Genomic DNA, 15726 nt, shown 5'->3' with positions numbered 1-15726 from the left:
GGTGCTCAAACTTTAGGGGCATCCAAATCCCCTGGAGGATTTGTTAAAGCACAGATTCCTGGGCCCCTCTCCAGAGTTTCTAATTCAATAGTTCTGGGGTGACGCCTGCAGATTTGCATTTCTAACACGCTCCCAGGGGATGGAGACGCTGCTGGTCGGGGCCACACTTTGAGAACCACTGGTTTATGAGTAACACACTGAGGGGGAGCCCTACCTGTGGGGCCTTCAAGGTGACTCCAGTAACAGCGTCAGCAGAAGGTAAAGGGTCCTGGGGCGGGAGAGGGGAAGACCCACCACTCGGAACATCCAAAATTAATGCTGTTGGAGGAGCTTCAGGGACCAAGGAGATACAGGTGGCACTGAAAAAGAGAATACTGAAGAATAACCAAAACCCGAACAACTGTCCCCCCGTGAAGATACAGAGTCTAAGCATCAAAAGGACCCAGAGAACCACCAGCCTGTGGAGATCTTTATACAAACATACTCAGTGCTCCGGCTGCCCGCTTAATACAATAAGCTAAGAGAGAAAAAAAAAAAATCTTAATTTTGAAGGAAAGTAAGCTAGATGGAAACTTTTTAAAACTTCCCTCTCTAGGACTAAAATTCATTGTTAAATGAGATCAATGCAATGAAACATTATTATTCACCTCTAAACATCAATGTTGACGTAAAACTATACAAAAACAAAGAGAACACATGCCTATCATTTCTTTTAGGCACAGCCAGATTTCATTGTCTTGGTGGTTTCAACCATATGCATAAGATGTCATGACTGTATCCATAAATTATTTTTGAATCTACATCCAAACAACCTTCCCAAAATCCCAATAATCATTGGGATATCTAATTCTCATAACAGAGTTGTGAGATGGGTCATTATTTTCATGTTTTTTTAAATGAGAAGTCTCAGACATAGAGATTAAAGGATTGGAACAAAGTTGAGTCTTGATGAAGGCTCGGAATAGAACTTCAGAGTAACTGCCCTCAAGGGTGAGGCTTAAACATTTCCCCCAGTTGCCACTGTGTCAGCTTCCTGATATAATGCAATTCTGGAAAGATTGCTGGGATGAATGATTTAGCTCTTCTTTTTTTTTTTTTCTTAATGCATCACCAGCCTTTAGCACCTTGGCCTGTGATCACTTCTGAAGTCAAATATAAATCTACAGCCTTAAAAGCATTAAGTATCACTCAGCACAAACAAGGGATAAAGGAAGGAAACACATTACCTTTCATTAACAAGTCTCCCATAACTGGCAATGCATTTGACGTGAGGTCTCAAATATTCCACTGAGAATTCTTCAGTGGGTACGATACAAATTTGATGCTGTTGAGCAAATACAAGGGACATCCCAGTTATCAGCAAAGTCAAGGTTATAGCCAAACACATTCTTTTAAAAAAGCTGTTGAGGGCTTCCCTGGTGGTGCAGTGGTTAAGAATCTGCCTGCCAATGCAGGGGACACGGGTTCAAGCCCTGGTCCGGGAGGATCCCACATGCTGTGGAGCAACTAAGACCGTGTGCCACAATTACTTAAGCCTGCACACCCGCAGCTAGAGAAAAGCCCGCACGCAGCAATGAAGACCCAACAACAACAACAACAAAAAGCCGTTAAGAATTCATCCAGAGGAATTATAACTATTATTGTAAAGCAGTAAAAATCATAGGAGAGCACTCCCTCTGGCATCATTACGTCCAACAAATCCTTTTTACTATTATGCAGGATCACTGACTAAATTGCTCTTGGAATAATTATATGAATAAACAAAATCATGTGAAAGTTCAAAAGCAACTCTCTGTCAGCGACTTCTGACAGTTTTTTCTCTCCTGCCTTGGGCCGATGCTGGCTCTTCAGACCCCTTGGCAGGGAGAGGCAGGGATGTGGTGGGCAACCAGGGAGCCTGCTGTTCAGAAAGAGGGTTGCTCCTGCTACAAACAATCCTTCTCAATAGAGGATGACTTTATCTCAGGCACATTTGGGCTCTGTGTCCAGAGCTAGTTTCTGAGTCACACAAGAAATTCAGTCATTAACTTAATACCTTTTATTTTATTTTATTTTATTATTTTTTTTGTGTGTGTGGTACACGGGCCTCTCACTGCTGTGGCCTCTCCCGTTGCGGAGCACAGGCTCCGGACGTGCAGGATCAGCGGCCACGGCTCATGGGCCTAACCGCTCCGCGGCATGTGGGATCTTCCCGGACCGGGGCACGAACCCGTGTCCCCTGCATCGGCAGGCGGACTCTCAACCACTGCACCACCAGGGAAGCCCATACCTTTTATTTTAAATCAAAACTATTACCAGCTTGCTCACAAAGCTATTCGGTAACAACAAAATTTTAATTGAACACCTACTATATGCTCGGCACTGAGACGGTGGGATTCTGCAAGACCAAGATGGACACACTCCTACTTTCATGGAGCTTATTTTCCAGTCAGCCTTGACTCTGAATGACATCTGACTATTTCAGAAAGGGCAAACTTATGCTTAAAAGAAGGACGTTCAGCCCCATTATAATTTCCAAAAATGAAGAGGTTAAGATTCACTTATTATGTTTAGTCATCATTTTAAAAAGTCTTAAATTATTATATAGTTTATATAATAATGTTTAAAAACTAAACTCCAGATAGTTCTTAAGAGAAAGCTCAACATTTTTAATACTGTCAAGCACGAATAACTAAAACATATTAGAACAGGCTGGCCTGGCATTTCCCAGAGTGATACATGCTTAATATTAGCAGTATCAGGAAGCTGCTTCATGCTTAGATAATCTTACGTTCCCTGAGATATTTACTGTAAACCTGACCACTCCTTCGTAGCCCAGATCCCACTGCCTCTGTTTATCACAATTCTCAATATTTAAGTTATGCTATTAAAAGGGTATTTAATCTGCCGAAGCTGGCATTTTAACTCTTAATAGTATATATCTAATTAATTGAAAATACTCTTCTTGGAATTGAGTAACAATGGTCTCAATGAAAAAAAATACCAGGTGATTACAACCTTGAAAATTCTGAAGGAATCTGCCAAGAAGCTAATAGACATAATAAAATAGTAAAGTGGAAAGAAAATAAACAGTAACTAATGGCATTTCTATACACCAGCAATAATAATAAACTAGGAAATATAACAACAAAAGATAGTTCGTTCCTAATAGTAACAACAAATACAAATTAATGAAATGGCATTTTGTGAAATGTGTTCAAATTTGATGACTAAACTTTATTGGATGCTATAGAAAAGGCTCCAACAAATGAAGAGGCAAAACAGATTTCTAGATGGGAAAATAAACATCATAACACTGGCAATTCTCTGCAGGTTAACTTTATAGATGTAACACAAACCCAGCCAAAACTTTAATAAGCTTTAAAAAATATACATGGTTACCAATAAAAATACTTCTAAAATTCAGTGGTCAAAACAGAAGCGTACCAGAAGGAATGGAGCCATCCGTGCTTTGAGCCAAACGTCTGCATCTTCTAACAGCTCGTACACAGCAAGGCGACTCCTGCTGTCGGTCACAGCGCTCCGGCAGAGGACGCTACAAGGGGAAACAGTTTTCTTATCCTTACTCCCCTGGTCTCCGTCACTTTATGCCCTCTGGGGTGGCTGATTGCGCTTCAGTTTCTCCTGTTGTTAACCAGGTCACTGACAATGAATTTCCCTGGAGGTGGAGTTTAGGAGGGATGCAGCCCATGATCAGTAGGGGAAAAAGAACCTTCCCACTGTGCTCTGAGCTGCACCTCTCAGGGCTGACGGCCTTGCACACCTTCTCCACCCAGCTTTATAATACTTGGTTTGGTCATCTGGAGAAAGAGCCCCAGGGCCAGTAATGTCTGATGTCTAAGACACAGCCTTCTTGGAAATTTACCAATATCATTGGTACTGTTGGAGATTAAAGTTGCCTACTGACCTCACAATGACCATCTCATGCCGCGTCAGTAATGAGGCTGAGAAGCCCCGAGTTTGCCTTTAGAAGCTCAGTCTGTTCCTCCTAATGCTCCTTCCTCATTCTACCAGTGGCGCTCCTTCCCTCCACGGCATCAGAGGACATACAGAGCTCAGGAACGTTTAAAGTAAGATTTTGAACTAAAGAATACAGCCTCGTAGTAAAACCCATAAAGGAAGTATTATGTGAGGAATGCTTCTGACTTCATCCTCTAAAGTAGCAACTTTTCGGTCTATAAATATAATTTGGAACTAGAGACATACTAAAAGAAAATGACCATCTCTGCAAAACGTTTGAAATAATTAATGCAATACTTTTGAGCTGAGAATTAAAATGAGATAACATATAAAGATCCATGGTTTGTGGCATACATTAGAAACTCAATAAATAGCTGTTTTCTTTTCCCTTTTGTGCATGTGTGTGGGTGTGAATACATGTGTCAATTAAAATGCATTTCTATTGGATTCAACCATAACTCTGGGAGTTAAATATATCAAGTGATTACATTAAGTGACTCCCTTAGATTGAGTTTTATCCTCTATTCAATTCTTACTAAGAGTAGACTAACAGTAATAACTGGATTGATTGGATCATTAGTGATCACCTCTCTTATGGAGGGCAGATCAGATTTATCAGTTATCACAGCACTATTTTGGAAAGCGGTGTTCCTACGAGCACCACTACTTTTCTGTTGGGATATTGTTTTATAACAACATAGTTAGACCTCACTTGAGAAATGCTGGGAAAGGTTCAAACCTCAGCAGGAGAAGCTGCCACGTTGAAAGGGTCTGTCATTGAAATAGGTTTTTATGGGTCAAATATTTTCCAAGTGCATCATATTTTTGGACTCTATTACTTGCAGCCTGTTCATTTTCACTTATCCACATGACGTGCAAAGTAGAGAAAAAGGACATATTTTAGACAAGTGAAAAGACACCATGGGACTTCCCTAGGAGTGGTGAAATACAATCATAGTAATTCCTAGTCTAATGCAGTATTGTCTTGGAAATCTAATGATTGAGAACTTTGGTGTTGTCACCACGTCCAAAGTCCAAATGATCTGCAGAATATCAGGTACTTCTCTCCTTAAAACACCATTCAGACAAAGGTCCTGAAACAATGCTTATGGCTTGCGGAACCCTGGAAGGGTGTTCTTTCTTTCTTTAGTTTTGAAATCACTCCTCTGCTTGGCATAGATAGTCTCAGCCTCTTCTGAGATAGTCAAGAGTCATGAAGGTCATTAAGAATGTTTCCTCCTGTTTGCTGGGCCATCTCCACTTCGTACCCTGTGGAGCAGGGATCAAGCCCTGATCTGCAAGGTGGAAGGGGTCAGATAGCTGAACTGGAGGGTGGGCTTGGATGGATGGGGTATGGAGAAGCCATGCCCTAGGCCCTGTGGCCAACAGTCTCCAGGACTCAGGGGGTGAGTGTACATCCCAGTGGTGGCTGATGTCACCTATAGATGAAACTAGTATTTTTAGAAAATGACAGAACATTCTAGGGAACTTTTCTGGGCCATCTGGTGTTCCTATTAAAAATGCATATATAATTACATTCTTTGTTTCTTTTTTTAATCATTATCCCAGAGAAAAGGGAAGATTAGATTTTTTAAGGTTTTGAAAAGAAACTTTCACAGTTTATTTTGTAGGGTTGCCAAGAGTGTGATATTAATTTAATAACCATTTCATCAAGTCTCATAAAATTTTCCATTCTAAGCTACCAAAAGTAATATTTTTCATAAGTTCTTTTATTTGCAAAACAGGGAAAATGTCCAACTACCTCAAGTCATCTTGGGTTTGACAAAAAGCACATGAACATAGAGGTTATAAAATGTTCAAGGTCTTGGCCAAGAATTGGGAGGGTTCACTGTAGTTATCACCCCCCTGCCCTCTCAGGAGCCTCTGCCTTCCAGTGCCATTTATTCTACAATTAATTTCATGGGGAAACATCCCTTGCACTGATTCTTTAATTAAAGTATACTCTGAACATTTGCATACATCTTTAAACATTATGCAAAGAAAACAATTTTTAATAAACCTTTGTCAGCGCTCTTGGAAGAGATGAACTTTGTCAGGGTGAATCTGAGATTCCTTTGTCAAATTATTTTTCACCTGACGATCATCAAACATTAATGATCTCCAGTTCTGAAGGGCGTGTTGTGAAGGCAGGAGTAGTGGAGAATGTGCCAGGCACCCATGTACTCTACACGGTGTTTGAGGGGAGAGCCCTGGGTTCACTGCCCCCCATAGGGTGACACAGAGTAAAGCAAAAAGGTTGTGCTGCTTCATGTGAATCTGAGCCAAAATGGTAAGTAGAACATACAGCTTTTCAAGAAAATGCAAGATTTTCAAGGTACTGCCTAGGGAGAAGCCTGCTGATACCACGCTGGGGAAGATGCTGGGTCGCACAACTACTCCCCTGCTGGTTTTCAAGCTCAGCCTCCAAAAGGAAACAACTTTCCAAGTTAGATAAAAACTAAAGTCCCCACAGCTGACCTCCTGCCTGTCCAGTTACAGAGGACTCGCCCAGGCAGGATGGTTACCTGTATTTGCAGCTGTAGATGTTCACCCGGCCTGCCTGGTCAGTCCCGGGGCCCTGCACGTGCACGTCGGCCTCAGACAGCTGGTCTGCTTCCGTGGCATACTCGACCACGACCACGTAGTGGCCGACCCCCGGGACCCGTAGCTGCAGGCGCAGCTCCACCTGTTGGAGAGCCCAAGTGGACAGATGTGAGACGTACTGGATGCGTTTCCATAGGCAACGGTGAAACTGGGGCTGAGCAGACCCCAGGAAGAGTTTTATATGTCATCAGACTAAGAAATGCGGTCCTGTAGGTAGGGATGCCCAATAAAATACAGGACGCTCCGTTAAGTGTGCAATGCAGATAAGTAACACACAATTATAGTTGAACTGCAATTCAAATTTATTGGGGCATCTGGTATTTTTATTGTCTAAATCTGGCGACCCTAGTCTCTACTCCTTCTACCCATATATTTGCCTTGTTTCCCAAGGCCAAAGATCCTCCAAAACTTGAAGTGAAAAGGAATTTCCAATGGGAGATAAAAGGAATGAAAGTATGCCTTGAAGCTCTTTAACTGTTCTTTGATTAAAAAAGAGACTTTTATGAATGCAAATAATGACTTGTATGAATGCAAGTAATGTAAAGTGATACACACACCCCTCTCCTGAGATGATGACTAATAATAGCTTGGTTTTCATACTTCCAAACCATTTTCTACATCTGAAAATGCACAGTGCACACATATGTACTTTTTTTTTAAAAGAAAATCTGTAGGCAAACATGGATGCTTTCGTACCATCACAGCAGAGCTGAGTAGTTGCGACAGGGTCCATATGGGCCGCAAAACTGAAAATACTTACTACCTGGCCCTCTACAGATAAAGCACACCCACCCCTGACATTGCCTAATGGTTAGGAGCATGCAGTCTGGAATCACTGTGCCTCCAGCTGTGTGACCTTGAGCAAGTTACTTAACATCTGTATGCCTCAGTATCCCCCTGGGTAAAAATGAGGATAACGTAGTACCCACCTCTGCAGATTATGAGGATTAAGTGAGTTAATATGTGAAGAGCTCTTAAAACTGTATCTGCATGTTGTAAGCACTATATAAACGATGATTACAACTCTGGTTCTTGCTTTTTGCCACGACTTCTTTTTTTAACTCAGTAGTATTTAGTGTGTCTATACCAGTACATACAGATATACTTCAGTTTTCCATTGGCTGCCTACCATTCCATAGTATGAATGTAAAATCATTTATTTAACTAATCCCCTATTGATAGACACTTAGGTTGTCTCTAACTTTTCCTAAAACATATAAGGCTATATGATCATCTATCTATATCTATATATCTATGTATATATCTGAATCTATATCTATATTTATATCCTTATGCTAGTATTTCTGTAAGATTCCTAGAAGTGGAATTAGAATTGCTGGATCAAAGTGTATGTGCATATTTAATGCCTGAGCCAATATTAGAACTACACTCCTTAGCAGTTTAACCCACTTCAGCCCGTAAGTGCAGGCCCGGCCAAGCTTCACCACACTTAATTAAAATCCTCTTGTCCCTTGCCTTCAGGAAATTCACATTTACTGTTCCTTCTGTACAGCTCTGAAGCCCACAACTGCTGTTTTCCACAGTGATTTTTCTATCACTTAAATATAGAAAGACTTCCCTCAGGGAGAAAATGTGGATTATCCACACCACCTTTCCACTCTGTGTTTTACAGTGAAATATGACGCTGCCATTGGTCCATGTGGGGAGGTTATTGCCAGCATCTCTCCTCTGGGCACCTCCAGACCAGGGCTTGTCTGTCTTCACCCCACCATGGAACACACACAAGCCAATGATGAGCTTTCTCCCAGGAGTTATCATTGGCTGCCAGTTCTATCATAGCACTCTATTATAAATTTCTATTATTCTTCCTACTCTGAGTCCTATGGGTTGATTTCTGGAAGACTTGTTGGAAGGGTTTTGAATGTATTTGATGGTAATAATGGGTTTTGACAAGTCAGACAAAAGATGTAAATGATGGAAAACAGAAACCCTGCTGTCGCTATTTGCTATCAGTTATTAGCTTTGAAAAAGGGAACTTTAATGAAACCAGTGTCACTCTGGCGGGAGCTTTCCCATTTTATGGCACAAAACTGTCTTCACCTAGTTATCAGTGTTTCAGGGTAAAGACATTAAAGGTGGGTGTACCAAATCTGTTGCTTACACAAAGCTAAGAGGGATAACTAACCTGCCTGATGTTAAAGTAAGGATTCAAAATGATTTGGTCAACATATACTTACTAAACACCTACTCTATGTCTGCCCACCAGCAAAGTGATGGACATGCAATGGTAAACAAGACAGATCTGGTCTCTGCCCTCAGACAGACTTTAATCAAATAATTAGATAAGTGGACAAACGCAATGTGAAATTACATGTATGACAAATGCTCTGAAGAAGGGCTAAGAGGGGTGCCTGAGCTAGTCAGGAAGATGAGGGGGGAGGGGAAGACTTCCCTGAAGAAGCAACAACCAAGCTGAGTGCTGGAGGACAAGGGACAGACAGCCAGACCAAGAGGGGAGGGAAAAGCATTCAGGCATAGGGAACAGCCTACGACATAAAGGGTAGCCTATAATGTACGTCCAAGTGACTGAAGGTAGGCCACAGTGACAAGGAACAGAGAGCAAGAGGAGGTATGATAAAATTGGGAGGTAAAAGGGGCAACCTTAGAGGACAATACAAATTTTTGTCTCTATCCTAAGAGCAATAAGATGTTATTGTAACGTTCCAACTGTGTATGTGTGAGGGTGGGGTGAGAAAGTCAGTGATGATTAGATACTTCTATCAAAATGAGCATACTGGGCTTCCCTGGTGGCGCAGTGGTTGAGAGTCTGCCTGGCGATGCAGGGGACACGGGTTCATGCCCCGATCCGGGAAGATCCCACATTCTGCGAAGCGGCTAGGCCCGTGAGCCCTGGCCGCTGAGCCTGAGCGTCCAGAGCCTGTGCTCCGCAACAGGAGAGCCCACAACAGTGAGAGGCCCACGTATCGCAAAAAAAAAAAAAAGAAAGACAGGCAACAATATCATCAACTGAAGATGAGTTCACTTCAGATGAAATGAACTTTATGAAACAGTCTAACAAAGGCTTTAAAATAAATATACTGGTCCCTTATCTGGAACTCCCAAAATCTGAAAAGGAAATCCTGTTTTTGTAACTCATTTGATGGCAAAACCTAACCTAGCCCTAACCAGGCAGCAGTTGGTGGCAAAATCTGACCTGAACTGATATAAGTCCATGTATATAGTCTTCATGTATCTCCCTTGGTGTGCCTACTCATGCTTTTCATTGGAGAAATATTAACCTGTTTGATTACAAGGTGCTATCCCAGACCCCACTATAGATGTTATGCATGTGTGTATCATTTTATCTTTTTAATATCTTAAAAATTCTGAATTCTGAAATATACCTTGCTCCAAGGGTGTTCAGATATTCAAAAAGATCAATAGAGTAACTCTTCTTTGAAAAGCAAATGAAGCTATGAAATAAAAATTGGCAGCGGAGAGACAAGAAAAAGTAAATATGAGAAAGAGCCAATGAGAAATTTTTTGAGACTAAAAGTACAAATTACATGGAATTGGTAGGCTGAATAAAATCTAGACTGGAGATAGTGAAACAGAGCATTCATGTATTCTAACAGAGTCTTGAGGATGTCATCCAGAAAGCATCACAAAGAGCCAAAGAGATATAAAAATACAGGGCCTCCCTGGTGGCGCAGTGGTTAGGAGTCCGCCTGCCGATGCAGGGGATACGGGTTCGTGCCCCGGTCTGGGAGGATCCCATATGCCGCGGAGCGGCTGGGCCCGTGAGCCATGGCCACTGGGCCTGCGCGTCTGGAGCCTGTGCTCCGCAACGGGAGAGGCCACGACAGTGAGAGGCCCGCATACCGCAAAAAGAAAAAAAAAAAAAAATACGGAAGAGCAGGGCTTCCCTGGTGGCGCAGTGGTTGAGAGTCCGCCTGCTGATGCAGGGGACACGGGTTCGTGCCCCGGTCCTGGAAGATCCCACATGCCGTGGAGCGGCTGGGCCCGTGAGCCATGGCCACTGAGCCTGCACGTCCGGAGCCTGTGCTCCACAACGGGAGAGGTCACAACAGTGAGAGGTCCGCGTACCGCAAAAAAAAAAAATACGAAAGAGCAGTCTGGAGACAGATTGAGAGGCTCCAACATTCTTCCAGTCTGACTTTCAGAAAAGAAGATGTAAGGACAAGCAGCAAAGTAATATCTGTAGAGATACTAACTGATAATTTCCCAGGATGAAAGACATGACTCTTCATATTGAAAGTGCACTTTGAGTATTAAACTAATAAACAAAAATAAATCTGCACCTAAACATATCGTAATAAAACTTCAGAATATCACAAATAGAAGTCCATCTTAGAACTTATGGTTAAACATACTGGATTTAGCACACATATTTATTGATCCTCTCTCTCAGAAATCCACAAAAATAAGAGTAAATATTTTTTGAATCATAAACCCACAAAGAAAAGAGAATTGAGAAGAGGAAAAGAACAGACCAGAGATATACAAAAGTTTGGAAGCTAGAAAGCAAATGGATGTTAACTAATTAAACAGACCAAAGAAAGTTGGAACCTAAGTGTGTGTGTGTGTGTGTGTGTGTGTGTGTGTGTGTGTGTAGGGTTGAGTTGGGGTTGGGGTTGGAAAAAAATCTAGGAAATCTCCCCAAACATAAAACTAGATAAAGAGATTGGAAAGGTGGACGAAAGATAAAGAAATAAATTATCAAAGAAATAACTCAAGAAAGTTTCCCAGAGAAGTTTCTAGGCTAAAAGGGTCTGCCGAGAGCCCAGCACACTGGCTGAAACTACCTATATCAAGGCACATCCTTATGAAATTTCAGAATACAAAAAAATAAAAAGATGATGCCAAAAGGTTTAGGAAAGGAAAAGCAGGTTGCATCCAAAGAACTGGGAATCAGAAGGTACCACAGGTGCTGCATTAGGCTATCTCTAGAAGAAGTGAGTCCCCCATCAATTTAAGTATTCAACAGAGGATAAATGAATAAATATCTGACAAGGATAATGTAGAAAGAATTCTTTCACAGGAAGGGAAATCCGACGATTCCTAAGACCTCTTCTATCTCCATTTGTCTCTGAGTTTTAGCACAGTGATCTATTAATGCTGTGCAATAGAGCTTTCTGTGATGGCCAAATATTCTGTAATCTGTGCTGTCCAATAGGGTGACGACTAAACATATATGATTATTGAGCACTTGAAATGTGATTAGTGCAACCACGGAACTGAATTTCTAGCTTTACTTAAGATTAATTAATTTAAATGTATATAGCCACATGGGGCTAGTGGCTACTGCATCAGACAGCACAAGTCTATAAGCATTCAGATAAAACAGTAAAAATGACTGTTAAATAAAACTGGACAGCCCAGGGCTTAGTTTTGTGCATCATGCAAATAGAATAGCTCAGTGCTGTGGCTCTGGGCTAAGTCAGAGGTAGGGACAGCCCTGATGAATCATCAGCATCACTTCTTGGAGATCAGCCCTTCCCAACTGTACCTCCCTGCTGTGTGGGGAACACACACACACATGCACGCTCACGCACACACACACACACACACGTTTGTATATATGCGTAGGCATGTATATGCATCTGTATACACACAGAGCATGGGTAGGGAGAGAGACAGTGGACTGAATATTAGAATGGAGAGGAAGTAAGATCGCTTCGTTTTTCTTTATGCATATTGTTTTACTTTTTATAACAAGTATATATTTTTGTAAAATAAAACTCAAATAAAATAAAATGAAATGAAGACTAAATTTAAGAAATGTCCTTAAAATCCTATAACTTCTACCTTGAAAATGTTAGGAATGTAGTTTACAAAAAGGTACACATCTAAATGGTCAGTGAGAGTACCATATATATTTTCATTCCACAGATTTAATCCCCCAAATAAACATTTTCCTCAAGGATAAGAAACACAGAACATTGTAGAAAGTCAGGAATGGAAATATGGTGGAGGAAGTTTTCTTTTCAGTGTCTTCTTTTTGAGGTGATGAGTTCTAATTGTTGATACACAATACTTCTAACTCAATCTTAAAACAGTGTAGTCTTAAATTGTTTTGAGGCTCAGAGAACTCCTGGAAGAAAAGTAATGCCAAGATCTGTACTAACCGGTCCTCTGAGCCATGAAGGAGGTCCCTTTGGGAGTAGCAGTTCCAGATTATGAGCTCAAGGAATTCAGCTGCTACAAATCACCTAGCCTGAGGGGATGAGCAGTCAGGGAGCATTGTATCCTTTTAGGGTAAGCTGTGTAATTTCTGGAAGCCTTGTAGAGAGATCTTGCCCTGAATCAGACAGAACAGGATGCCCCCTTATAAGCCCAGAGGATCAAAAGGAAAGGATTCTGTGGTCGTCCATGTTCCCCACCACATCTACTGCAGAATGTGCTCAGAGCCTAGCCCTCTCATGGGTCAGTGTGCTGGACCACCCAGCCCCAGCCCGAATCAGAGAACTCAGCACACCTTTAATTAACACCTCTGAGGAAGTCTTCCAGGTTCCCCTGAATGTGAGAAGCAATTACAGCCAAGGGTTTTCAGCAGACGGACTGGGAAGTAATAACAGTTTTGACAGTAAAGAAAAGGTTGCCCCACCTCTCTCCCACTGAGGTCCGCCATGACTGGGTGTTCAGGGGTGGGCTGCCTCACTGCCAAGGGTCTTGGCTCCCCGTCAAGCAGGAAGTGTCTGGCCTCAGAAGCCAGGGCACAGGGGAATCGGGTCACTGGCAAGTGCTGGTAAAGCAAGCAACTTCAACAACAACAATAAAATACGACAGTTACGACCGAGAACAGAACAGAGAACACCACAGTGCATCCCCGGGGCTCTTATCCTTTCCGTCTTTCATTCATTCACTCATCATTCTTCAACAAACTCTTACTAAGTGCTTACTATAGGAATCGGATGGTCCATTTTCATCTGCATGAGGAATGGGAGAAGCAAAGGTCCACAAACCTAGATACCATTTTAAGCGCTTCCCCTCACCGGATGCATGACCCTGAGGGTATTACTTGGGCATGCGTCGCCACTTCCTCATGCGAGAGGGTGAGTCACTCTTACGCGCCAGAAACCGTGTGCAAAGTACTTTGTGAATCTTACACAAAAGACAGTCACTGCCACAGAGAAAAACCACAATTAAGGAATTAACCAGAGCACTCTGTTCAGTCGTGACCCTGAAGCCTATTGAAAATCCTTGCACCCAAGGCTCCTGAGTTAGAGGCCCCTGACAATGCACCCGCTGCCCATACTAACTTCTCTCGGGGAGGGCCTACGTTGGCGCATGGCTCTGTGACCGGCAGCTGCAGTGAGGGAGCCTCATAGTAGTCCCTGGGGAGCAGCACCAGGTAGTCCTAGGAAATAAAGACCAAAAGGACGATTACTCATTAGGAGGGAGGCCATAAGTTAGTAATAAAATAGCTACACATACTAGCTAAACTAATAATAACCAAGTGAAGCACTCTAGTTAAACTGTCCGCATCAACTGCTTTGTTCTGCCCCCGATTCACCGGAACACACAAAGCAACCTCTCACAGGAGCTTCAAGCATTGGAGATAAGCGCCTTAGGCAAACATTTTTATTTTCAAATCACAGGGGAAGTTTTACCAGTTCTTCTGGGTTGTTAATAAATTCAGAAATAAAGACAATAATCACCTGTCAATTGATGAGACCTTCCTTTGACATGCTGGTTGCCTTCATCCCTATAGAACCCTGAGTTGTAGGGTCATGTATACTGGCTTTTTATTCCCACACCAGAGCAACGCTCTCCTGGCTTCGTGTAAAAAAGTGATGTTTGGCGATCCTGGTAAATCATAGCTTGAAACTGGCCCACTGCCTGTCCTAGGTCAGGAGAGGAAGAACATGTGTTCCACTGAGGGTGCCACGTGGAGCCCACAGCGGGAATTCAGAAGCAGCTCTTCCGGAAAGGGCAGAGTTTGGGCTTCTACAAATCCTGGCATCACTGACTGTCTACCAAGGGAAGAAGGGAGGGAATGTTTGCCACAATGGTGAGAGACTTGTACATGGGCCATGAGGCTTTTGTCTCTTCACAGCCCTCAATATGTCTACAGCAGAGAGGAGGAGACTGTACAGGAGAGGAAAAGTAGGGGCTCAGCGGGCTTCTATCTGAGTGGGGTTTAATTTAATTAAAAAAAATTTTACTTGAAGTATAGTTGATTTACAGTGTTGTGTGAGTCGCTGGTGTACAGCAAAGTGATTCAGATGTGTATTGATATATTCTTTTTCATATTCTTTTCCATTACGGTTTACTACAAGATACTGAATATGGTTCCCTGTGCTATACAGTAGGACCTTGTTGTTTATCTATTTTATATACTGTAGCTTGTATCTGCTAATCCCAAACTCCTAATGTATCCTTCCCCCACCCCCTTTCCCCTTTGGTGACCATAAAGTTTTCTATGTCTGTGAGTCTGTTTCTCTTTTGTAAATAAGTTCCTTTGTATCATATTTTATTTATTTATTTTTTTTATTTTTTATTTTTTTTTATTTTTTTGCTGTACGCGGGCCTCTCACTGCCGCGGCCTCTCCCGCTGCGGAGCACAGGCTCCGGACACACAGGCTCCGCGGCCATGGCTCGCGGGCCCAGCCACTCCGCGGCATGTGGGATCTTCCGGGATCGGGGCACGAACCCGCGTCCCCCGCATCGGCAGGCGGACTCTCAACCACTGCGCCACCAGGGAAGCCCTGTATCATATTTTAGACTCCACACATAAGTGATACCATATGGTATTTGTCTTTCTCTTTCCAACTTACTTCACTTAGTATGATAATCTCTAGGTCCATCCGTGTTGCTGCAAATGGCATTATTTCATTCTTTTTTATGGCTGAGTAGTATTCCATTGAAAAAAACATATATATGTGTGTATATATATATATATATATATATATACCACATCTTCTTTATCCATACATCTGTCAATGTACATTTAGGTTCCCTCTATGTCCTGGCTATTGTAAATAATGCTGTTAGGAATATTGGGGTGCATGTATCTTTTCAAATTAGAGTTTTCTCTGGATATGTACCCAGGAGTGGAATTGTTGGATCATATGGCAACTCTATTTTTGGTTTTTTAAGGAACCTCCATACTGTTTTCTATAGTGGCTGCATGAATTCACATTCCAACCAACAGAGTACAAGAGTTCCCTTTTCTCC

The 15726-nt window shown here is 42.2% G+C and overlaps 1 protein-coding gene across 4 annotated transcripts in view; it reads right to left on the bottom strand.

The window, feature by feature from the left end:
- LAMA3 (laminin subunit alpha 3) overlaps positions 1 to 15726 on the bottom strand; it is a 242513-nt gene that overhangs the window by 109661 nt on the left and 117126 nt on the right. For 3 of the 4 annotated variants that reach the window (XM_060119677.1, XM_060119678.1, XM_060119679.1), the window contains 6 exons: positions 13809 to 13906; positions 13154 to 13307; positions 6486 to 6646; positions 3427 to 3535; positions 1227 to 1324; positions 215 to 359 (listed from right to left, as the gene is read on the bottom strand). In XM_060119677.1, the coding sequence (XP_059975660.1) occupies positions 215 to 359; positions 1227 to 1324; positions 3427 to 3535; positions 6486 to 6646; positions 13154 to 13307; positions 13809 to 13906 (765 nt within the window). The remainder of the gene's footprint in view (positions 1 to 214; positions 360 to 1226; positions 1325 to 3426; positions 3536 to 6485; positions 6647 to 13153; positions 13308 to 13808; positions 13907 to 15726) is intronic. The other variant, XM_060119680.1, reaches the window with a different exon arrangement.

Source organism: Mesoplodon densirostris, chromosome 15, assembly GCF_025265405.1.
Source record: "Mesoplodon densirostris isolate mMesDen1 chromosome 15, mMesDen1 primary haplotype, whole genome shotgun sequence".
Taxonomy (NCBI): domain Eukaryota; kingdom Metazoa; phylum Chordata; class Mammalia; order Artiodactyla; family Ziphiidae; genus Mesoplodon; species Mesoplodon densirostris.
Note: the sequence above shows the minus strand (reverse complement) of the source record. Positions and strands in the feature narration are given on the sequence as shown.